Source organism: Nomascus leucogenys, chromosome 5 (assembly GCF_006542625.1).
Source record: "Nomascus leucogenys isolate Asia chromosome 5, Asia_NLE_v1, whole genome shotgun sequence".
NCBI classification, from domain to species: Eukaryota; Metazoa; Chordata; class Mammalia; order Primates; family Hylobatidae; genus Nomascus; species Nomascus leucogenys.
Window position 1 is genome coordinate 139,666,617 of NC_044385.1, and position 23,028 is coordinate 139,689,644.

The window sequence follows — 23,028 nt, forward strand, 5'->3', positions numbered from 1 at the left end:
TATCAGGTAAATATTGATATGTTGCAGCTTAAGTCTGCATTTTATTTGTTTTTTTGTCTTGTTACTCTTTTTCTCTTACATCTCTCTGGGTTGCCCGTGTGTTTTCAGGGATTCCGTTTAGGCTCATTTATAATGTTTTCAGTGTGTTGCTCTGTGTGGCATGTTTTCAGGGATTCTGTTTAGACTCATTTATAATGTTTTGAGTGTGTTGCTCTGTGTGGTTTTCTTGGTTGCTCTGGGTATTATAGTGGACACACGTAACTTATTGCTGTTTGCTGGAATCCACGTTTTACCACTTCATGTGAAACGTAGAAGCCTTATTTCCACTTAGCTCCCTCCCCCTGCCGACATGTTAAATAGTCACACACTGCATAATGACATTTTGGCCAGTGATGGGCCACCTGTACAGCAGTGGCAGGTGGGATTCTATGGACCTGAACAATTCCTGTTGCCTAGTGACGTTGCAGCCATCGTAACGGCGCAGGGCAGTGTGATGCCCCCGCGCTTGTGGTGATGCTGGCACGAACAAACCTGCTGCACTGCCAGTCATATAAAAGTCTCACCCACCCAGTTAGGTGTGGCACAGAATACTTGATAACGACAATAAATCACTGCTACTGGTTTATGTATTTACTATACTTTTTATCATTAGAGTGTACTCCTACTTATAAAGAAAAGAGTTAACTGTCAAAACAGCCTGAGGCAGGTTCTTCAGGAGCTGTTCTAGAACAAGCCATTGTCATCATAGGAGACAAGAGCTCTGTGGCTGTTATTCCACCTTCCACCTGAAGACCTTGCAGTGGGACAAGATGTGGACGTGGAAGACAGCAACACTGATGGTGCTGACCCTGTGGCGGGTTTAGGCTAATGTGTGTTTGTGTCTTAGTTTTTAACAAAAAAGTTTAAAAAGTTAAAAAAAAATTAAAATGGAAAAAACTTATAGAATAAATAAAAAGAAAAAATATTTTTTGTACAGCTGTACAGTTTCTAAGTGTCATTACAAAAGAGTCAAAAAGTTTTTAAAAACCTTAAAGTTTATAAAGTTAAAAAGTTACAGTAAGTTAAGGTTAATACTGAAGAAAGAAAAACATTTTTAATAAACTCAGCATAGTTGGCCAGGTGTGGTGGCTCACACCTGTAATCCTAGCCTTTGGGAGGCCAAGGCGGGAGGATTGTTTGAGCTTAGGAGTTCAAGACCAGCCTGGGCAACATAGCAAGACCTTGTCTCTACCAAAAAAAAAAAAAAAAAATTAGCCAGGTGTGGTGGCACACACCCGTAGTCCCAGCTACTCTGGAGGCAAAGGCTGTAGGATTGCTTGAGCCTGGGAGATAAAGGCTGCAGTGAGCTGTGATCATACCGCCACTCACCAGCCTGGACAACACAGTGAGACACCGTCTCAGTTCAGTGTAGCCTGAGTGTACAGCGTCTGTGGCGTCTGCAGTGGTGCACAGTAGCGTCCGAAGCTCTCACATTCACTCACCCTCACTCCCTGACTCACTCAGAGCAACTTCCAGTCCTGCAAGCGCCCTGTACGGGTGTGCCATTTTTACCTTTGATGCTATACTTTTAGTGTGTATTTTCTGTGTTGAGATATGCACATACTTATCATTGTGTTACAGTTGGCTGCAGTATTCAGTACAGTCACATGCTGTGCAGGTGTGTGGTCCAGGAGCAGGAGGCTGGGCCAGGCAGCCTGGGTGGGTCTGGGTTCGTGTAAGTGCACTCTGGGATGTCTGCACATGATGAAAACTGCCTCATGGTGCTTCTCAGAATGTGTCCCCGTTGTGAAGTGACACATGACTGTGTAATTGTTGTCTTTTCTCTACTTTTATTGAATGCCACAGCAGATGGTTTTGTAATTTTTACTGCAGACATCAAATATGATTTTGAAAACTCCGGAGGAAAAGGATAATCTATTCTCCTCACACCTGTTTTTACCCATTCTGGTGGTCTTCTTTTCCTTCTGATGTTCCAATCTATCTTCTGTAATCATTTCCTCTCTGTGTAGAGAACTTTCTTCAGTCATTCTTTCATAGTTAATCTGCTGGCCACAAATTCTCTAAGTTTTTCTTCATCCGGGAATGGCCTTTGTCCCCGCGTCACTCTGAGGGCATCTCACGGGATGTGGATTTCCAGGTGGTAGCTCTCCTCATCCAGTGCCTGGGAAGCGCCTGTCCCTGCTCCCGGCTTCTGTGTTCCAGCTATGAAACCTGCTGCCGTTTAGACTTGTGCTTCTCTCGAAGGAATGAGGGGTTTCTCTCTGGCAGCTTTCAAGGTTTTTTCTCTGTCTTTAGTTTTCAGAAATTGTATTACCGTGCGTCCCGGAGCAGACTTCTCTGGGTTTGTTCTGTTTGGATTCACTCGGCTTCTCGCGTCTGTGGGTTTATGTCTCTTGGCTAACAGGAAGTTTTCGGCCATTATTTCCTCACACCCTGTTGCAGTCCACTTGTTCTCTCCTTCTGCAATTGCAGCAACCTAGAAATCTGCTCTTTCGTTAGGGTCCTGCGGGCCTCTGAGGCCTTGACCGTCCCCGGTCTGTTTCTCTCTGTTCAGGCGGATGAATTCTGTCTGTCCTCGGGGTCACCGGTTCTGCCCTCTCTCGTCTCCACTCTGCCACTTAGCCCATCCCCAGAGATTTTTATTATGACTGTATTTTTTTTAGTTGTATAATTTCCACTTGCTTCTTTTATGTAGCCTTTATTTCTTTGCTGAGATTTTCTGTTTTTTATTTGTTTACAGAGAGTGTTTGTGGCCTTTTGAAGCGTTGTAATCATGGCTGCTTTAGTGCCCTCATCAGATAACTCCAGTATCCATTCGTCTGGATGTGAAGTCTGGTGCTTGTCTCTTCTCCTTCAAGTTGTGATTTTCCCGATTCTTAATATGACGAGCGACTTTCTGTTGTATCCTGGGTGGTTCGTGTGTTTATTAGGAGGCTTTAAACCAGTGGCGTCCCTGGGAAGGGTGGTGTGAGGCCTGGCCAGGGGGTTCTGCTTCCTGCCAGGCCCCCAGCCCCGCCCCTGCCCGATCGGCTGACAAGCGCTTCCTCATGGCAGACGGTGGAGTGGAAGAATTTTTTAGTATTTGCCTTTTGCCAGATCTTATGTTAAGTCTTCCCGGCTGTCGGTAGCTCAGCCAGGCAGGCAGGAAAATGGAAGGAATGAACGGCTGTTTACCTGGGTTTACCAGAGGTTCAGCCCAGGCTAGAGCCCCAGCTTGGCCATGCTCTGGCCGTGCAAGCCCTGGCAGCTTGCTGTGAACTGGGGAGGACGTGGGAACGGTGCCTACCTGGTGGACCATGGGAAGACTGAAAGGAAACCAGGCAGGGCACTTAGTGCAGCCGCTGGTGGAAGCAGTGGTTAGAGTTCATTCGCTAAGAGGGTCCTTATGACTGCCATTTTCCTTTGATCCAGATGCCTTTAAATATCAGAAAAATAACGCTTTTAGTCCCAACCCCCAAATCGGAATCAGTTCTTATTCCTTCTGGCTACAATGTTCAACATAAGTTGAACAGCATAATTTGGACAACAGAAGGAAGGGTTGTCATGCTAGCGGGAGATGACTTGACTTCTAGTTAAGAGGTCTGAGCGTTTTCCACGCACAACCAGTTATTCTCAACAGAGGGCGGACTCTCCACGCTAAACAAGCAGAGCCCTGGCAGAGACTGCGGGGCATTTGTAAAGCTCAAATACCACGTTGATCTCACTGCCACTTTCTTTCCAGTTACACGCAGGTCTAAAATTTTGGCATAAGACATTGTCTTAATCAGAACACTTTTAAAGCTTTTTTTTTTCCTTTTTCCAATTCAAAAAATTAATGCAGTACAGGTATTGATCCCACCGAGATTGTTCTAATTCAGTCATGACACTTCATGTTTACAAAGAGTTAATGACTCGGAAAAATACTCTGTTATGCTGTTAAACTTAAGAAACAGAATTAGGCCGGGCACGGTGGCTCACGCCTGTAATCCCAGCACTTTGGGAGGCCGAGGGGAGCGGATCCTGAAGTCGGGAGATTGAGATTCATCCTGGCTAACACAGTGAAACCCCATCTCTACTAAAAATACGAAAAGTTAGCCAGGCGTGGTGGCACACGCCTGTATTCCCAGCTACTCGGGAGGCTGAGGCTGGAGAACCACTTGAACCCAGGAGGCAGAGGTTGCAGTGAACTGAGATCGCACCACTGCACTCCAGCTTGGGCGACAGAGCAAGACTCTATCTCAAAAAAAAAAAAAAAAGAAACAGAACCAGAATCAGAATTGTAGACCACGTTCCTCATGATGCTAACACAGAGCTCCCATCTGACCCAGCTGTTCACTCCTCGGTACTCACCCACAAGAAACAAAACACACATCCACATACAGACTGATACACGGTGATGATGGGGGTGGGGGTACAACAGTGTGAATCCAGTGATACCACAGAGTTACACACTCAGAAATGGTTAACATGGTACATTTGATGGTATGAGAATTTCACCACAATGAAAAACTTGTACATGAATGTTCAAGCAGCATTATTCGTACAGTTAAAAAGTACGAAGAACTCAAATGTCAATTAGATAACAGGTAGGTATACAAAACATACTATATCCAAGCAAAGGAATATTATTCAGCCATAATACAGAATGAGCGTGATTCATCCTATAGCACAGATGAAACACGATGCTTCTGAAAGAACCGGACAAAAAGGCCACACGCTGTGTGATTCCATTCATACCAACGTCCAGACTAGGCCAGTCCAGACAGACAGAATGAATTACTGGTTGCCAGGGCCTGGGGAGTTTGGGGGAGATGGGGAGGAAGTGCTAATGGGTACAGGGTTTCTTTTTGGGGTGATGAAAATATTCTAACATGGATTGTGGTAATAGTTGTGTAATTTTGTGAATATGCTGGAAACCATTGAATTATATACTTTAAATGGGTAAGTTGTATGGTAAGTGAATTATATATGATAGCTGTTAAAAATATATATGATATTATTTTAATTAGACATAGAAGAACATGAATAGAGACTAGAAATATATATATATATAACAAGGTGTTAATGATTTTCTACTAGTAGACTAGTAGATTTGTAGTAAGTTTTTTCTACTGTATATACTTTTCTGTAATTTAGGAAAACCTCCCTTTCAATTTTAATAACCAGGGAAAATTTTTATTTAAAATATCAAAAAAATAAAATTAGTTGCGACATAATAGATCTGCTTTCTTATTAGGCTTTATTCAGAATTAACCTTGATTATTCCTAGAGGAAAGAACTCTTTCCCTCCAAATATTTCACAGGTAAAGAACAGAACACAGAAGGCTGTAATAAAGAAAAACAGATGTTTATGCCCATATTAAAGACAGAGGCTTATGTTTCTTATCTTATAAAGGTCTCCTGTACCTTAATAAGAAAAATATGAATAACTCAGTTTGAAAACAGGTCAGCAGCAAAGCAGCTATTAGACTTGAGTAAAGTAGGAAGCACCCATCCTCACACCAAAGAAGGGTGATGGCACCGCCCGCCCATCAGACTGGGCACCGTTAGAAGCTGGATGGTGCCCAGGTTGGGAAGTGGGGTGCCTTGGGCATCATTGTTGGGATGGGAATTGGAGCAACCTCCTGGCGGCCCACCAGACAGTGCCTATCATAGTGGGAGGCGCCTGGCTCCCTTAGTGAGTACCCGCTGCCACCATCAGTAGACTCACAGGCTCCTTGGTCACTGCAGCGCCCAAGAACCAGGATGACCGTGGAGTCAGTGTGAGAACCGGGACAGCCCTTGCATCTGGCTGAGCAAATTATGGTGCGTCCCGCCAGGGAGCCCTTCCTCACCTGTCAGCGGGTCAGACATGTGCTGATGGGAAGCTTGTCCAAATACGCTGAGACAGCCAGAACAGCTGTGGACACGGTGCACCCCATATGTGCAGATCAAGAGCAGCACACACGTGGACCTGCAGGTGGCACGGCGGCGAGCCAGAATTCTGAGACACTTGTGACGGTGATCATCTTTCAAAGAGGTCAGAGTTGAGCGCACTGTGGCTTCTGATTGGCATCTTTCTGAGCCCTCATCACCGTGCATTTGATGGACACTGTGGGAGTCTTCTGAGAATTAGACCTAAATCCAAACCCTGGGGATGGTGGCTGTGGAGAGCTTGTGTAGCCGTTAGGGGCTTGGCGCTGGAGTCAGATACCTGGGTCGTCCCCAGCTCTCTGCGCTGGGCGTGTGGCCTGGAGCAGATCACCTGGTCTCTGCCCCGTTCTTATCTGTGACGTAGCAGTGGGGATCGTACAGTTCTTACCGGGCTGCCGTAATAGGTGGCACGCAGTGCTCTAGGGGCTCAGGATGCAAGGGTGAGCTCAGCAGAGGACATTCCCCACGTGGGGAGCTGCTGTTGTGTTTTGGAGAGGGAAGGAATGAATGATGAACAAATGAGACCAGACGTCTGCAGCAGGGAACCGCCCTGCGAATGATTCAAACAGGGAGATGAGCTGGTGAGCAGTAGTGAGCCCCCAGACTGGCACAGGCTCTACCTTTGGAGATGGGGCTGGAATTTGAGGAACGCAGCTAAGCCTGTTGGGAGAAGAGTCTAGGGTAGGGACCTCCCAGGCAAAGGGCTTTGTGGCCTGTGTGGGTGGGCTGGGGCAGTGGAAGGGCATGGCAGGGCAGAGAAGCCTGGGTTCCATCCCAGCGTCTGGTTGCTGATTGAGGGTCCTGATGAGCTGTCTGGGCCTCTGTGTGGAGAGCAGATGGATCAAGAGGAGGCCACTGGAGCTGTGGGGGAAGGGGTGGCAGCCCAGGCAGGGACCACGGTGCTGGGCTCAGGGCCAAACGTGGGCCTGGCAGTGTGGCAAAGCTGTCAGGAGTGCGGCAGGCTTGGCCTGCTTGGCTGTGAGTCTGTCTCCGTTCCTGCCAGGGCTGCAGAAAGGGGCCTTCCTCCAAGTCGAAGACGTGGGCCCTGCAGCGAGTTCTGAATGATGCTCCCTCACATTTGCTTCTGTGGCCGCTGTTGATCCCTTCATTCCATCCCTCTCTGCTTCAAGCCCAGCTCTGCTCTGATTTCCCCAAGGAATCGTGGCAGTTTGAGATTTGCGTTTCCAGCACTTGTGCTTTAAGCCAGACTGCAGAGGCTGATGCCCTTGGAAATCATAGGTTTCTTCCACCAAGGAAACTTTCACCAGAATTGCGGCCTGAGTGGTGGAAGGCTAAGGTTAAATATAGGTATATTTGTAAAGACCGCAGATAGTGGAAGTCTGTTGACTGAGATGGTGATCTATTCTGAGATCTGGGTAGTATATTCTAAACAGAACATAGCAAAGAATCACTTTCTCTGTGTCTGAATCACAGACACAGACTTCAGAGCTGGCTGCCTCGGGAGTGCCTTGCTGACGGTCGCTGGAGTTCGTCCATCAGGTGACTGCGGTGGGGCACGGAGAGCAACCGCTGCCTGACGGACACTTTGATGTGCAGCTGAGGCCTGGCGAGGAATTTTATCATCAGGCATCAGCTGAGATAGGAACGCCATCAGTCGAGAATTTTCACATCCTAGAATACACATTCACCCCAAAGTATTGACTGCAAATCAATCCAGCTTCTACCTTTGGCTCAACACAACTTAATTTCTGAGATGAGTATGATTCATAGGTGTTTTTGTATTTGAAAATAAAGATGTGTATGATTCAGGTAATTTATTTTGTAGCATGTTAAAGAAAAAAAGTGAAAGATTATTTTATTGAGTTTTAGAGAAGTGTGTTTTGGAAGTGAAATCACGTGTCTCTTTTTTCTTTCCTAGCATTGTCATGGAAGTTCTCCGAATCCTGGTTTTGATTGGTCAGATTCTTTTTTCGCTAGCGGCGGTTTTTCTTTTATGTCTTGTTATAAAGAAGTATCTCATTGGACCGTATTATCGGAAGCTTCACATGGAAAGCAAGGGGAACAAAGAAATCCTGATCTTGGGAATATCTGCCTTTATCTTCTTAATGTTAACGGTAATTCTCAAACTATATGTTATTTATGTAATCTGATATATAATCTCTTTCACTGAACTCTTGTGATCCATTCTTTACCTTTTCATTTTAATAATGGTTAAAATATTTGAAACATTTACTAGTATTTTTTATCTTATACACACTTTCTTATACTACCCATCAATATATAATACAGTGAGCTAAACCCGTTTAACTAGTGTGACTCATACTCCTAAGCACTTTGCTAAAATACTGTTTGTGAATATTTCATTAAAAACAAATCTGTGGGTCGGGTGTAGTGGCTCACACCTGTAATCCTAGCATTTGGGGAAGCCGAGGCAGGAGAATCACTTGAGCTCAGAAGTTTGAGAATAGCCAGGACAACAGAGTGAGAACCCCTCTGCTACAAAAAACAGAAAAATTAGCCAGGGCGTGGTCGCGCTCACGTATAGACCAGCTGTCGGAGAGACTGAGCTGGGAGGATGGCTTGAGCCAAGGAGGTCAAGGCTGCAGGGAGCTGTGGTCTCACCACTGCACTCCAGCTGGGGTGACAGAGCAAGACCCCATATTGGCGCGGCAGCTCACGCCCGTCGTCCCAGCACTTGGGGAGGCCGAGGCGGGCGGATCACGAGGTCAGGAGATCGAGACCATCCTGGCTAACATGGTGAAACCCTGTCTCTACTAAAAGTACAAAAAAAATTAGCCGGGCATGGTGGCAGGCGCCGTAGTCCCAGCTACTCGGGAGGCTGAGGCAGGAGAATGGCGTGAACCCAGGAGGTGGAGCTTGCAGTGAGCCGAGATCGCGCCACTGCACTCCAGCCTGGGCGACAGAGCGAGACCCCAAATCAAAACAAAAAAAAAACTGTGATCCTAAAAAGCGCCATAAACACTAATATCAAACCATGTTACTCTGTCTTAAATTTTCAAATAGCTTTGCACCTGAAATACAAAATTAAGTTTGGAAAAACAGTTAACTCTGGGTTGCTCACGTGCTAATTAACTGTATAACTTCTGCCATGTGAAAGGTTAAAAAAATAAAGTTCATTTTGGAAAGTGGGCTTCTCCTTACTGAGACGACAGTCTTTACGTGAGAGTGGCGGGAAATGCTCCTGGACCCCCATAGAGAGTCTCAGCAGTCCTGACAGCGCGCCTGGGCACCGTCACCTTTGTCCCAACAGTGCACCTGTGCACCCTTACCGTTCAGCCCGGCAGGTGCTCTTCCTGCTGTTTATCCCAGAGAAACGAAGCCATGTTCACACAGTAGCCTGTACACAGGTGTTTATAGCAGCTTTATTCACATTAGCCATAAACAGTCCAAAGGTACTTCAGTGGGTAAATAAATGTTCAACAAACCGAGCTATGTCCATACCACGGAACGCCACCCAGCAGTAAAACCACCGGCACACACCTCCGAGAACTGCGCAGAGTGGGCAGGCAGCCCCCAAAGGCTGCGTACTGTGTGGTTCTTTTATGTCACATTTATGAGGTGAGAAGATTCTGAAGTTGAGGAAAGGCTCGTGGTTCCTAGGAGTTGAGGACGGGCAGTCTGGGGAGGGGCTGGGGATGGCATTTGCTGTCTTCGCTGTGTCCGTATCGGCACCTGAGAGGGGGTCTGGGGAGGGGCTGGGGATGGCATTTGCTGTCTTCGCTGTGTCCGTATCGGCACCTGAGAGGGGGTCTGGGGAGGGGCTGGGGATGCCACTCGCTGTCTTTGCTGTGTCCGTATCGGCACCTGAGTGGGGTCTGGGGAGGGGCTGGGGATGGCATTTGCTGTCTTCGCTGTGTCCGTATCGGCACCTGAGAGGGGGGCTCACTGTCTTCGCTGTGTCTGTATCGGCACCTGAGTGGGGTCTTGTGCTGTAATTTGGCAAGATGTTACCATTGGGGAAACTAAAGGGTAATGAGGACTTTGTATTATTTCTTAAAACTGCAGGTTAATATATAATTATCTCAAAATAAAAAGTTTCCGGCCGGGCGCAGTGGCTCATGCCTGTAATTGCAGCACTTTGGGAGGCCAAGGTGGGTAGATCTTCTGAGGTCAGGAGTTTGAGACCAGCTTGGCCAACATGGTGAAACCCCATCTCTACCAAAAGTACAAAAATTACCTGGGCATGGTGGTGCCTGCCTGCAGTCCCAGATACTTGGGAGGCTGAGGCAAGAGAATCACTTGAACCAGGGAGGTGGAGGCAGAGGTGATAAAAGCAAGACTCCGTCTAAAAAAAAAAAGTTTCCATTTTAAAAAAGTAAATTAGCAAAAATTATTTCTTATATATAATTTAATTGCCTGCTAGTGTTTTGTAAACTTGGGAGAAAATTATGATTTGCTTCTGGTTGTAGTGATTTTAACTATTTTAAGAGTGTGACTTATTTAAATTCTTACATTGCTTTATCCATTCCAGAGTATTTTTGTCTTTGAAAATAACTTCCAGCGAAATTGTCTTATCTGGACAATGTCTGTGTCGCCCTCCCAGTGGCTTCTTCCGTTACAGTGACTCTGCCTGGCTCTCAGGTTTTCCCGCTCTCTGGGCAGCCCTCACCTTGCACCTGCTGCCAGCCGCTTGGGGTGCTGGGCCTTCTGCACATCTGCACCCGATGCCACAATGTATTCTTTCCCCCATTCAGTCTTAGGATTCGTTTCCATTTAGAGCTGCTGCCCATTCTCATGTTTCTGGAAGGTGCTTCACTGCTGATGAGCCTAGTACAGCACCTGTGTAGGTAGGGTTGCAGGGATCACAGTAAACAGGAGCTCAGCCTTAGTCATGACGTGGGTTTCCCCAAAATCGCCGTGCCAGCCCGTCTTGCTGCCATGCCACGAGCGCGCCGTGCTCCACAGCCTCCTTGCACTTGCTCCAGGTGTGGAGCATCTCAGGGCTCTGATGGGGGCTCCAGTGTCCACTTCCTGATGGCTGGTCTCTTGAGCCCTTCCGGAGGCTCAGCCTGTCCTGCTGCTGTGCCACGAGCGCGCTGTGCTCCACAGCCTCCTTGCACTTGCTCCAGGTGTGGAGCATCTCAAGGCTCTGATGGGGGCTCCAGCATCCACTTCCCGATGGCCAGTCCCTCGAGCCCTTTCAAAAGCTTGGTGGCACCTGGGTGTTGTCCTGGCGGTGTTCCTATTAAAGCCTCCAGGTCATTCTTCTGTAGGGTGAGGATTCTCTTCTCATTTGTAGGAATTATTTTTTATATGCCGGCAGATTTTTTTGTCCTTTTTAAAAATTTATTTACTGAGATGAAATTCACATAAAATTCGCCGTTTTAATCATCTGAAAGTCAGCATTCAACATGTTTTGCCACCATCACCACTATCCAATTATATCCACCTCCCCAAAGGAATCCCCATAGCTCTCAGTTCTCTCCCCACCTCCTTGAGGCCACGGAGCCACTTCCTGGCCCCGTGGGCCACTGCTTCCTGCCATGTCACGTGGCGGCTTCCGTGTCTGGCTTCCACTTAGCGTCACGCCCTCCAGGTCTGGCTGCGTCACCGTGCGCACCAGCGCTTCACCCCTTTTTATGGCTGAAAAACATTCCATGCCGGCACGTCAGATATGTTTTTGCCAATGTCTCGCAGTTTGTGACTCGCCTGTTCACTCTCTTAACGGTGTCTTTTGATGAACAGAAGTTCTTAATTTCAGCGTCATCCACTTATGAGTTGTTTTCTTCGTGGCTATCTTCTCTATTGTGTGTGAAAGATCCGCCTGCCCCTGGGTCGTGAAGATGCCCTTTACTCTTGTCAGTGAGCGTTCTGCTGTGCTTTTCTCGTTAGATCTTCAGTCCACCCAGAGGTGAGCTTCTGTTGTGTTGGAAGTGAGGGAGTGGGTGAGAATTCATTCATTCACGAGCGTTTCTGAATGCCATGTGTTGAAAAGACCTCCTTCCCCCCTTCTGTAGCATCACCCTGTCAAAAACCAAGTAGCTGTGTGTGCATGCGTGTGCGTGTGTGTGCTTTATGCATGGCATGTGTACCTGTGTGCATGCGTGTGCATGTGTGTGCTTTGTGGTGTGTACATGTATGCTTTGTGGTGTACGTGTGTCTGTGCTTTGTGGCATGTGTGCATGTGTGTGGTATGCTTTATGTGATGTGTGTACATGTGCATGCATGTGTGTGCCTTGTGTGTGGCATGTTACGTGTGTGTGTATGCGTTTGTGTGTGCATTCATGTGTGTGCTTTCGTGTGGCATGTGTACGTGCGTGAGTGTGTACTTTATGTGGTGTGTGGTGTATGTGTGGCATGTGTGCATGCATATGTGTGTGCTTTGTGTGGCATGCGTGTGGTATGTGTTCGTGTGTGTCTGCTTTGTGTGTGGTGTGTGTACCTGTGGCACATGTGCATGTGTGTGTGTGCACATGCTCCTCTGACCCTGCCCGCCTGCCCTCGGCTGCACCGCAGCTTCGTCTCCATGTTTGGGCCCAGCTTTGTTCTGTGCTAAGGTCGTCTTGGCTCTATTCGTGCTCTTTCCAAATTCCACTCGAGTTTTTAGATTCAGCTGGTCAGTTTCACACACACACACGTCTCTTGGCGTTCCTGTGCATCTGTCGGCCAGGGGAGGGAGCATCCGCCGCTGCGCCGTGCTGAGCCCTTGGCACTGTCATCTCAGTCTTTTGTCTTTCGTGGGTCTCAGTGTCCTGCAGTGTCAGGTGCAGGCCTTCTTTTGGGTTGAACCCTCAGAATGTGATGTTTTTGTTGCCATTATCAATCTTAGTTCTTTACGAGTTTCTTTTCATCTGATGCTGCTATCGTCTACAGTTTTGTTTTCTCAAGATAAAAATCATCTTTCAGGTTGGCCAGTGTCAGCCGTGCCTCATCTGGAAGGCTGCCGTAAGCCTGCGTTTCGCAGAGCTGCCCTGAGGCTCCTGTGTCGTGGCTGTCCAGCCGGCACTCTGATGTGGCCATGAATCTGGGTTATCAGATCAGCCTCTGCGGACACGCCGATGCTTCTCTCTGGCTTCGTGCTCTCCTGGGGCCGTTGCTTGTCGTCCTGTCGCTTTCTCTCTGCTTTGAGGCTGGTAATGGGAATGCGTTTCTAACACTACCACCAGGCTATTCTGATTCAAGGTAAAGAAAACGTATCACAAATATTTAAAACAATTGGAAAATATTCTCATTCAAAAATTTCAGCACAATCTATATGGATATTTGTTTCAAATATTTTTAAATAATTTTTTTCTCCCAGTAAGGTTAATTCAACTAATAGCAGCCTCCACATGTCACCTCTCAGACCCAGCAGAGGCCCCAGGACCAGACACACACACGCTCCGTTTGCGCAGCTTCTGTGTTTTGTCGTGGTGGTTCTGCTGGGTCTCGGGGCGGCCTTGGGATGGGGGTGACCCTGGTGCACTCTGGGGTCTCATGTAAAGCTCCGTCCTGCCTCTCTCAGGTCACAGAGCTGCTGGACGTCTCCATGGAGCTGGGCTGTTTCCTGGCCGGAGCGCTCGTCTCCTCTCAGGGCCCCGTGGTCACTGAGGAGATCTCCACCTCCATCGAACCCATCCGCGACTTCCTGGCCATCGTTTTCTTCGCCTCCATAGGTAATCTTCCTTCTTTACATTATCGTTGTGTTGGTTAAACACATGCAGAGTGGTTCTGTAATATGTTTATGTGCATATATATTTTATATAGCAAAAATGGTTATCTTAAAAATTAAGTGTATTCAGCATATTTCAATTTGGATTGCTAGTAGCCAGAAACTGTTGTCTGCTTTATAGAGGGCAGAGAAATCTTATTTTATTATACTGTTTCTTCTGTCCAGCTTTTCCTTTAGGCTCGGGGTATGTGTGTGGGTTTGTGATACAGGTAGTGAGTGTCACAGGGCTTTGATGATTTTGTCACCCAGGTAATGAGCATAGGACCCTCGGTAGTGTTTTAATCCTCACCCTCCTCCTCCCAGCCTCCACCTCGCACAGGCCCCAGTGTCTCTTGCTCCCGTCTTTGTGTCCACGTGTATTTGGTGTGGAGCTCCCACTTGTGAGAACATGCGGTATCTGGTGCTCTGTTCTTGTGTTAATTCCCTGAGGAGAACGGCCTCCACCTGCATCCGTGTTGCTGCAAAGGACGTGATTTCATTCTGTTATGGTTGCGTAACATTCCCTGATGTATATGTGCCACATTTTCTTTATCTGGTCCACAGTTGATGGGCAGTGGGATCCTTGGAATTCACAGTCTGTGCCAATTCCGTGTCTTTGCTGCTGTGAATGGCGTGGTGATGAATGTGTGAGTGCGCGTGTCTTTATGCAGAAGGACGTGTGTTCGCTGTGAATGGCATGGTGATGAATGTGTGAGCGTGTGTGTCTTTATGCAGAAGGACGTGTGTTCGCTGTGAATGGTGTGATGAATGTGTGAGCGCGTGTGTCTTTATGCAGAGTGTGAGCGCATGTGTCTTTATGCAGAAGGACGTGTGTTCACTGTGAATGGCGTGGTGATGAATGTGTGAGCACGTGTGTCTTTATGCAGAAGGACGTATGTTCCTTTGGGTGCAGACTCAGCAGTGGGATTGCCGGGTCCAATGGTAATTCTGTTTTCAGTTATTTGAGAAATCTCCAGACTTTCTATCGCGGCTAAACTAATTTACTGTCCTACCAATGGTGTCTAAGCGCTGCCGTTTCTCCACAACCTCACCAGCGTCTGTTGCCTTTGGACTTTTTAGAATCGCCATTCTGACTGGTGTGAGATGGTGTCTCATTGTGGTTTTGATTTGCGTTTCTCTAATGACCAGTGATGCTGAGCGTTGTTTCCATATACGTGTCGTGTTGGCCGTGTGAATGTCTTTTCAGACGGTCTGTTCATGTCCTTCCCCATTTCCTAATGGGGCTGCTTTTTGCTTGCAGATTTGTTTAAGTTCCTGATAGATTACAGATATAAGACCTTTGTCAGATCCATAGTTTGCAAGTATTTTCTTGCATTCATAGGCTGTCTGCCCTGCTGAGAGCTTCTTTGCTGGGCAGAAGCTCCTTGGTTTAGTTGGTCTCACTTGTCTGTTGTTGTCTTCATGAAACCTTTGCCAAGGCCGATGTTCAGAGGTTTTCTTACAGGGATTTTACAGTGTTCAGCTTTACATTTAAGTTTTTATTACACCTTGACTTGATTTTTGTATGTGGTGTCAGGAGGGGGTCCGGTGTCAGTTTTCTGCATGTGGCTGGCCAGTGATCCCAGCACTGTTTGCTGAGTGGGGAACCCTTTCCCTGGTGCTTGTTATCGTAGGCTTTGTGGAAGAGCCGATGGCTGTGGGTGTGCGGCCTGATTTCTGGGTCCTCTACCTGCCCCAATGGCCTGCGTGTTTCTGTGCCAGTGCCATGCTGTTCTGGTTGCTGTAGCCTGTGCTAGAGTTTGGAGTCAGGTGGACTCCGGTGCCTCCGGCTTTGTTTCTTTTCTTGGAGTTGCTTTGGCTGCTCGGGCTATTCTGCAGGAGGAAGATTGTGCCACGCACATGATTGCTGATCACTGCCATGCTTTATTACCACCGAAATGTGTGGGTGCCACCGAGATGTGTGGATGCCACCGAGATGTGTGGATGCCACCGAGATGTGTGGGTGCCACCGAGATGTGTGGTGCCACGCACATGATTGCTGATCACTGCCATGCTTTATTACCGCCGAGATGTGTGCTGTCAGTGGGCATTGAAAGCGTCCAGATCACCTTCAGGGGAGAACGTGTGTTATTCTCATCACCTCCTCATCACGGGCATCGGTGCCCACACAGGGCAAGTCGTGGGAGCTCAGGGTCAGCCACAGAAACGAACATGTCAGTGGCACATTTGGAGGAAATACTAATTTTGACACAAAAAGTTTAAATTGAGCGTAGTGAGATGGGCCACTCTGGAAATCTCCCTTTGTCGGGGTCTGTGGAGCAGCCTGGAGTAGTGATTTGAAAGGGTGGAATCACAAGGGGTCTGGTGTCGGGACACATCCCTGGCAGCTGTCCACTCAGCACGGGGTCTGAGATGCCCTGTCCTTTACAGGGGCCACAGACTCAGCACAACCTCAACAAAATGGAAAATTCAAAAGCTAATTCTGAATTTTATGTGGAAATTCAAAGGCCATAAATAGCCGAGGCAGTCCTGAAAGCAGCACAGAGTTGGGAGGCTTGCGCCCCTTGCCTCAGGTGAAATAGGACCATTCAGCAGGGGCTCCGTGACCTCCTGACCCCAGTGCAGCCTCACGAGTCAGTGTGTCCCGGGAGAGCCTCTCAGCTGCCGTTTGATCCCCTTGCTCTGCGCCCCCTGCCCTCCGTGTGTGACCCCCACCTTCTCCCCCTGCCCCCCGCCTTCCCTCTGTGCATGACCCCCACTTCCTCCCCCTGTGCCCCCAACCTTGCTCCTGGTGATGCCTCCTCAGCAAGCTAAATAAACTGATTTCCTGATCTTCCTTTCACTTCTTTTAGACGAGGACTAATAAAATGGATCAGGCCCAACCTGATTTTTCCCACGTTGCTCCAGCCCCAGGCTGCCCTGGCCGTGGCGTGTGACCCGGTGTCTTGTTGCACGTGCGTGTCTGAGAGCTGCTCTTGTTAAAAATCTAAAATTTCATGAATATGTTATTTACACAGACATGCTTGCCTTAATTATCTTCAAACTAGAATTCTTTTATGTTGAGAACCCTTTCTATTCACATCATTCTGTGTGTTTTTGCTCTAGTTTTTTGTACTAAGTATATCAGGGAATTCAAGTTAATTTTTCTGCCATCCGAGAACTTGTTTATAGCTCACTTTTTTCACTAACTCAGCCAGGACCTTATTTTTGTTCTGGAGTCCAGGCAGCACATAGATGGCATCTGCCTGCCTCAGACGGCACCTTTGCCTCTGTGAGTGGGACCCGATGTCCACTTCAGGGTGGCAGAAACCTGGGTGGAGCTCCCAGCTCCAGCAGATGTGTCTGGGCTGCCTGCCTGGTGCAGCTGCAGAGACTCCACTGCAGGTCAGCCACAGCCACAGCCCCAGCCACAGCCACCTGCAGGCCGGCAGGCGTCACTCTCAGGTTCCAGCCCCGAGGCTCATGCCCGCTGGGTGAGGCCCAGGCTGTGCTTCTGAGTTGAGGCTGCATCTGAAGGGTGTGAAAGGGGCAGGGCAATCTTTAGGCCCCGAGCGAGGAAGGGCTGCTGTGCCCAAGGATGGCCCAGAAGGCACCATGGAGCAAGGTCGGGGTCTCGTGGATGGCGTGTGGCAGTGTGGCTCCGGCCCAGGTTTTGGAGCAGGTGCTCTTCCCACTAGACGAGGGTTCACCAACTGCGGCCCAAGGCCTGCTCACCACCTGCCTTTATAAATGCAGCTCTATGGAAACAGCCACGCTTGCTCATTTACTCTTTATCAGCAGCCGCTATTGGGCTACTTATTAGCTCGGGCCATCAACAAAATCCTCCAGACTGGGCACTCAAACAGTAGATGATTATCTCTCACAGTTGTGGGGGCTGGAAGTCCAAGATCCAGGTGTCTGGCGAGGGCCATGCCTGCTCCACAGATGGTGCCTCCTGGCTGCGTCATCCGTGGCTCAGCTGCCATGGCCTGCGCGGAGAGATTAGGTTCTCACGCTTATGGCCTCATTTTGCCTTAAGTAGCTCCCACAGACGGTATCTCCAGATACAGCCACACTGGGGCTGGAGCCTGACATAGGAGTTGGCAGGACACAGCTCAGTCCACAGCAGGTAGTTGTGGCTCAGTGGCCCGTAAAGCACAAAGTGTTTTCCATCTTGGCCTTTGTGGAAGATGCCTGCCCAGCTCCCTAATTCCTAGTCACTTCCAGCTTTATCGACAATGTCAGTCATTGGGTGTGTCTTGTGAAATTTTCAGCAAGGGTTTCATCCTCTTCTCCTCATGTTCCCCGCATTCAGAAGCAGGCACCGCTGGCTCTGGGACAGCGCTGGGAGCTGCCTTGCCGTTGGGCGTCCCTCCCTGATGGACGCAGGTGTGCACCCCTGCCAGCCTCACTCACCTTCACGCCATGGCCTGGTGTCTGTGCAGGCTGCGTCCTTAGCACAGCCGTGGGCTGGGCACACACCTCACATGGCATATTTCATTTACTCAGCCTCCAAATCCACATTCACAGATGAGGAAACTGAGGCACACAGAGATTGAAACGTTGACCTGGGTCCACAGTTAGTGAGTGTGGTGCTCCTGGGCGCTGTAGGGCCGGTGGGCTCCGGGAACCCAAGACTTGAGCCCAGAGCCCACAGTTTCTCAATGCTACACCAAGTATAGATTTGATGTTTGTTTTGAGAATAAATGACCCGACATAGAAAAGTCAGCATAGCTCATGAAAGAAAGTGAAGGGAGGTTTCCTGTCTCTCACTTTCATTGCTGTTTTGGGGACTGACTGGAATGCATTCAGCTCCATAATTATTGGCTCACTCCCCCCAACCCCTCTCCGCCCCCCGGGCCAGGAGCTCTGAGCTCAGGCAGGGGTGGAGTGAGCCATGTCCCCAGGGCAGCCCTGCCTTGAAGGAGCTTGCAGCCCAGGGTGGGGTGGGGGGCAGATGCAGGGACACAGCTGCCCAGCTCAGCTGAGAGCACAGGAGCCTCCGGGGCATCAGTGACTGGCCGGGGTGAGGGATGCACCAGGTACAGAGGTGGAGGCTCAGGGCGTGCTGGGGAGGAAGAGAGGCTCGTGGAAAAGTCCAGAGGTAGGAGGTGGGAAGGAAGCCTGGAATCTCTGGAACAGGACATTCCTGAGCAGGAAGGAAGCCAGTGGGGCTGGAGATGAAGGGGAGGCTTTCCACCGGGCAGCAGCGGGGAGAAAACGCAGCCCGGTACGCCCAAGGTGGGGAGCCCTGGGTACCTGTGTGGCTGCGAAGTGGGGCCCCCTTTGGGGAGGGGTGGGAGCATCCCCTGTGCCATACACTGTTGTGAGCTTGTCTCAGTTGTGCTGGCGTGGACGTAGGGCCGTGACGGTAGTGACTTCCTAGACACCAATGTGGCCAAAGGCGGCCTGGACCGGGCATTGCAGCAGGGCAGAGGCACAGACATCCTGGGGGGAAGCAGGACTGGGGCCGGGGCTCGGCTGACAGCTGGGGAGAGAGGGAGGTGGACCCCAGGCCACCATGGGGCTGGGGCTGATGAGGGGGACACAGTGGGGCCAGGCTGGTGGCTGGGGTAAGAGGGGCCATGGGGAGCACTGAGAGTGGGCATGGAGGGGGCAGCTCTGAGACCCAGACCCAGGAGGAGGGGCCATGGCTAGAAGACTGGGTGGCCGGAGAAGGCAGCCCTCAAGCGCAAGAGAACCCCAGGTGGCAGCAAGAGAAAAAAGGCCAGCGTTCACATTTGTGTTTCTGGGTCAGGTAGAGACAGTGGTTTGTGAACGGCAGAAAGGTCATGGGCCTGTTCCGCGCACCTAACCCTGGGGTCTGGGTCCTTCTGATCGAGAGGAGGCCTCTGGGCTGCCGGGCTTCCTCCAAGGGCCAACATGCATGGCTGGGCGGCCCCAGGGTGTGGCTGGAGAGCTGAGCCCAAGTTCAGGCCCAGCCCCAGCACCACCGGCCCCTCCGCGTCACTCGGCAGGACAGCAGGACTGAGCAGCCCAGTGGGCAGCCACACATGGTTTCCGAGAGCCCTGAGAACAGAGAGAAGAAATATGTAGATACGACGTTTCCGGTTGTTTTTCAAAATGTGTGAGCCAAATAAAAGGAAAGGAACATTGACCACAGGCGTCCTGTGAGCCTGGCACTCCTGGGCACTGTGGGGCTGTGGCCTCTGGGATCATCTGCACCTTAGCTGGAATATTTCCTGAAGGAGCGCCAGGCCGAGTGCCGCCTCTGTGTGTTTTGCTGTGTTCTCTGCAGTTGAGGCCCGTTGCAGGGAGTGGAGCTGGGATCCCACCATATCAGACAGGTCACCCTGGGGCAGGCTTTTCCCCGGTTCGCTCAGGAAAGGGACGGCTTTTTAGCATTTGCTGTTGCTTTCACATGTGCACTTGGGAGGATTTAGGATTCTAATTCCTGTATTGAAGCAAGTGACACACTGAAGTTGTGAGAAATGGCGTGCACTGGGGGAGGCTGTCCTGTGGTCGTAACATGTCTGTCCTGTTCCCAACAGGGCTCCACGTGTTCCCCACGTTTGTGGCGTACGAGCTCACAGTGCTGGTGTTCCTCACCTTGTCAGTGGTGGTGATGAAGGTATGGACTGGAAGGGTCCACGCCCCTTCCAGTTTGCAGGCTCAGCACAGCCCTCCCTGTGGCCCTGGTTTCCAGTGGGGCCCACATCGGGCCTGCAGAGCCGGCCCTGCCCCTCATCTCGGAGGAGGCCCACTGGGCCACTGGACCCCGGGGGAGGCAGATGTAGATTAGGCTGGGTCGTCTGGGTTTGTCCATGTGATCAATTGTTTCAGAATTGAGGGTGTTTAAAGGGGGGAACTACCTTTTGGGACCCTCAGGATGGACCTTGGCCACAGTCCAGCCCATCCTCCTCTGACAGATGCAGATGTGCTTTTTAAAGACCGGAAAATGGTGTAGGCACTTTCCGTCTGTCCCCCGTGACTGCCAGTGATCGAGCTGCCTGTGTTCACATTTAATTGAAGGTGTGATGACCTAGTCAGCAACCAGTGGCTTTCTGGCTCATAGACAGTGACTGAGGTCGTTTCCATTTTAAGGAGCCAGAAGCTGTGATGATCGTTGGACCACTCCACCAGCTCTTAGCTGCTCAGCCCAGAGACACGCATCTCTCTGTATTAAAAAGAAATTTCCACCTTCAGTACCCCATGCTTAATGCTATTAATCTAGTTTGGTTGGGGCGGGGGCCGGGGGGTGTGGGCAAGGCTTATTATTTTCTGCTAATGAACCTAAAGGCTTAATTTTGCCTTTTTGTTCTGTGTGGATTATTTAAGAGGTTTTGTGTGTATTTGGTGCCTTCGGGTATTTGGAGTGCTTCTGTGCGTTTCCCTACTTGACATGTTATTCAGGGACCATCGCAGTGTCCCTGTGGTTCGTCTGGGTTCTCTGTTTCGTGTGTGTTTAACTCTGTGCGGGTCCGGTCTTCAGCAGTGACGTGATGAACCGCTCTTGCAGTTTCTCCTGGCGGCGCTGGTCCTGTCTCTCATTCTGCCGAGGAGCAGCCAGTACATCAAGTGGATTGTCTCCGCCGGGCTTGCCCAGGTCAGCGAGTTTTCCTTTGTCCTGGGGAGCCGGGCACGAAGAGCGGGCGTCATCTCTCGGGAGGTGAGTGGCTTCCCCCGACGGAGCATTTCTCGGGCAGCATGGGCTGCACTCTGGGTTTGAGTCGGGTGTGGCGAAGGCGGCTCGGCAGCACAGCGACGCCTGGGGGCAGGGTCCTCCTCCAGGTGGGCACGCAGAGGCCTGGCTGCTCTCTGCTCATCCAGCACGTGGTGTTTTCAGAGGAAAGTTGCAGTTAGTACTGCTTGAACTGTTGCATTAACCTTTTACAACAATCTAATTAAATGTCAGATATTTCTTCTGAAAGAAAACTTTTTAAAGCTGAACTGCCAGTGTGCACATAAGTAGCACCCCAGAAACATGCAATACCAGTAATGCCAGTGTGCCCTGAGAGCTGGGTGGAGGTTCCTGTGGACACTTGAGATGGCCCTGGGCATTTGGACTCATGGGCTTGTCTCCTTGCATTTTGTAAGTGTGAGGCGGGTAGAAGTCCAGGTGTTGAGTGCAGTGGAAGTAATTGCTGAAAAGTAGAATTGCTTACAGGAAGCTCCACCTGAGGCCTGACCCAAGGCCGCATCCCCAGGGTCAGGGAAGCTGTGGGGCAGGCTGGCTTGTTACTGTTGTGGCCTGGGGTTGGCCTTCAGGAAAACACAGGCTAAAGCTGTTACCCTGTGGCCCATCAGGACTAACCATGCATCATTGATCTTGAAATCACAGTCCCTCCTCCATCCCAATGTCCTCAACTTCTGGCTGTACTTCGATGTGCTTTAAAGAGATAGTAGTGAATTTATGATGTGCAGGTGTCCCTCCCAGCACTTGGTGTGACTGCGCTCAGCCTCAGGACTCTAGCTTTGCCGTGTCCCTCCCAACTCAGTGAGACCAGCCCTGTGCTTTCCTGTTGCAGGTGCTAGTCCTGACAGTCTCTGTGACTCGCTCTGCACTTTGCTGTTGCAGGTGTATCTCCTTATACTGAGTGTGACCACACTCAGCCTCTTGCTCGCCCCGGTGCTGTGGAGAGCTGCAATCACGAGGTGTGTGCCCAGACCAGAGAGACGGTCCAGCCTCTGACGGCACGGAGGTGATGGACCGTGGAAGGGAGGCGTCTGTGGGGAGTGAGCGCTTAGATGGCTGGCAGCTGCTCCTTCTGGGAAGCTCGCACCTTGGCAACAGAACAGCTCACTAGCAAAGCGTCAGTGCAGTCGTGTTATCCCGGCTTTTACAGAATATTCTTGTCCTATTTTAGAATTTTCCAGAGTAGTTTATTTGCAGTCCATTGATTATGTGCAGTAGACCCAGGACACTGCGTTTTACCAATCGCCTTGAATGTGGTGCCTGGACGTGCCTTTTTTTTTTCCCTGAAATTATTATTAATTTTCTATTGTGAGTTCATCAGTTCATAGTTTTTTTAGTAAAGAAGCAAAATTAAAAGGCTTTTAACAATGTACAACTTCAGAATTATAATCTGTTGGTCAAATATTTGTTATTAAACATTTCTGTAATATGAAGTTGTAATCCTGGCCATGAGCTTGGAAGCTTACTTTTGATTCTTAAAGCCTATGTTTTCTAAAATGAGGCAAATATGGATGTCTATTTGCCTTTTATTGTAACTTTTAAATGAAATAATTTCATGTCAATTTCTATTAGATATATCACTTAAAATATTTGGTTTTAGATCACAAGAATATGTATTCTTTAATAAAGATAATTTATGATCAGGGTATAATTGAAATTTATTAAAATCTGTTTTTATTAATTTTTTGTATTGAGTTTATCTTTACACAAAATTTCAGCCAATTTTTTTTACTAAGATGATTTCTATATTAACATGCTATTCTCCAAGACACCAAATTAATGCAGTGTTAATTGATAAGTTCTAACTTTTGATATTTAAACATCTATTTGGTGATTATGTGCCCCATTTTAGAAAACTGCACAGGTGAGGATCTGAGCCTCACAAGGACTTCCCTAAGGGACATTGTGCTCATCTGTTTTGTGCTGC

The 23,028-nt window shown here is 49.2% G+C and overlaps 1 protein-coding gene across 6 annotated transcripts in view; it reads left to right on the top strand.

Moving 5' to 3' along the window:
• TMCO3 (transmembrane and coiled-coil domains 3) overlaps nt 1-22,782 on the top strand; it is a 58,739-nt gene extending 35,957 nt beyond the window's left edge. For 5 of the 6 annotated variants that reach the window (XM_030813733.1, XM_030813737.1, XM_030813735.1 and 2 more), the window contains 5 exons: nt 7,772-7,967; nt 13,319-13,469; nt 19,957-20,036; nt 20,925-21,074; nt 21,984-22,782. In XM_030813733.1, coding sequence (XP_030669593.1) covers nt 7,772-7,967; nt 13,319-13,469; nt 19,957-20,036; nt 20,925-21,074; nt 21,984-22,097 — 691 coding nt within the window. In that variant the 3' untranslated portion in view covers nt 22,098-22,782. Of the gene's footprint in view, nt 1-7,771; nt 7,968-13,318; nt 13,470-19,956; nt 20,037-20,897; nt 21,075-21,983 lie in introns of those variants that run through there. The other variant, XM_030813739.1, reaches the window with a different exon arrangement.
• Nucleotides 22,783-23,028: the final 246 nt, after the last annotated feature.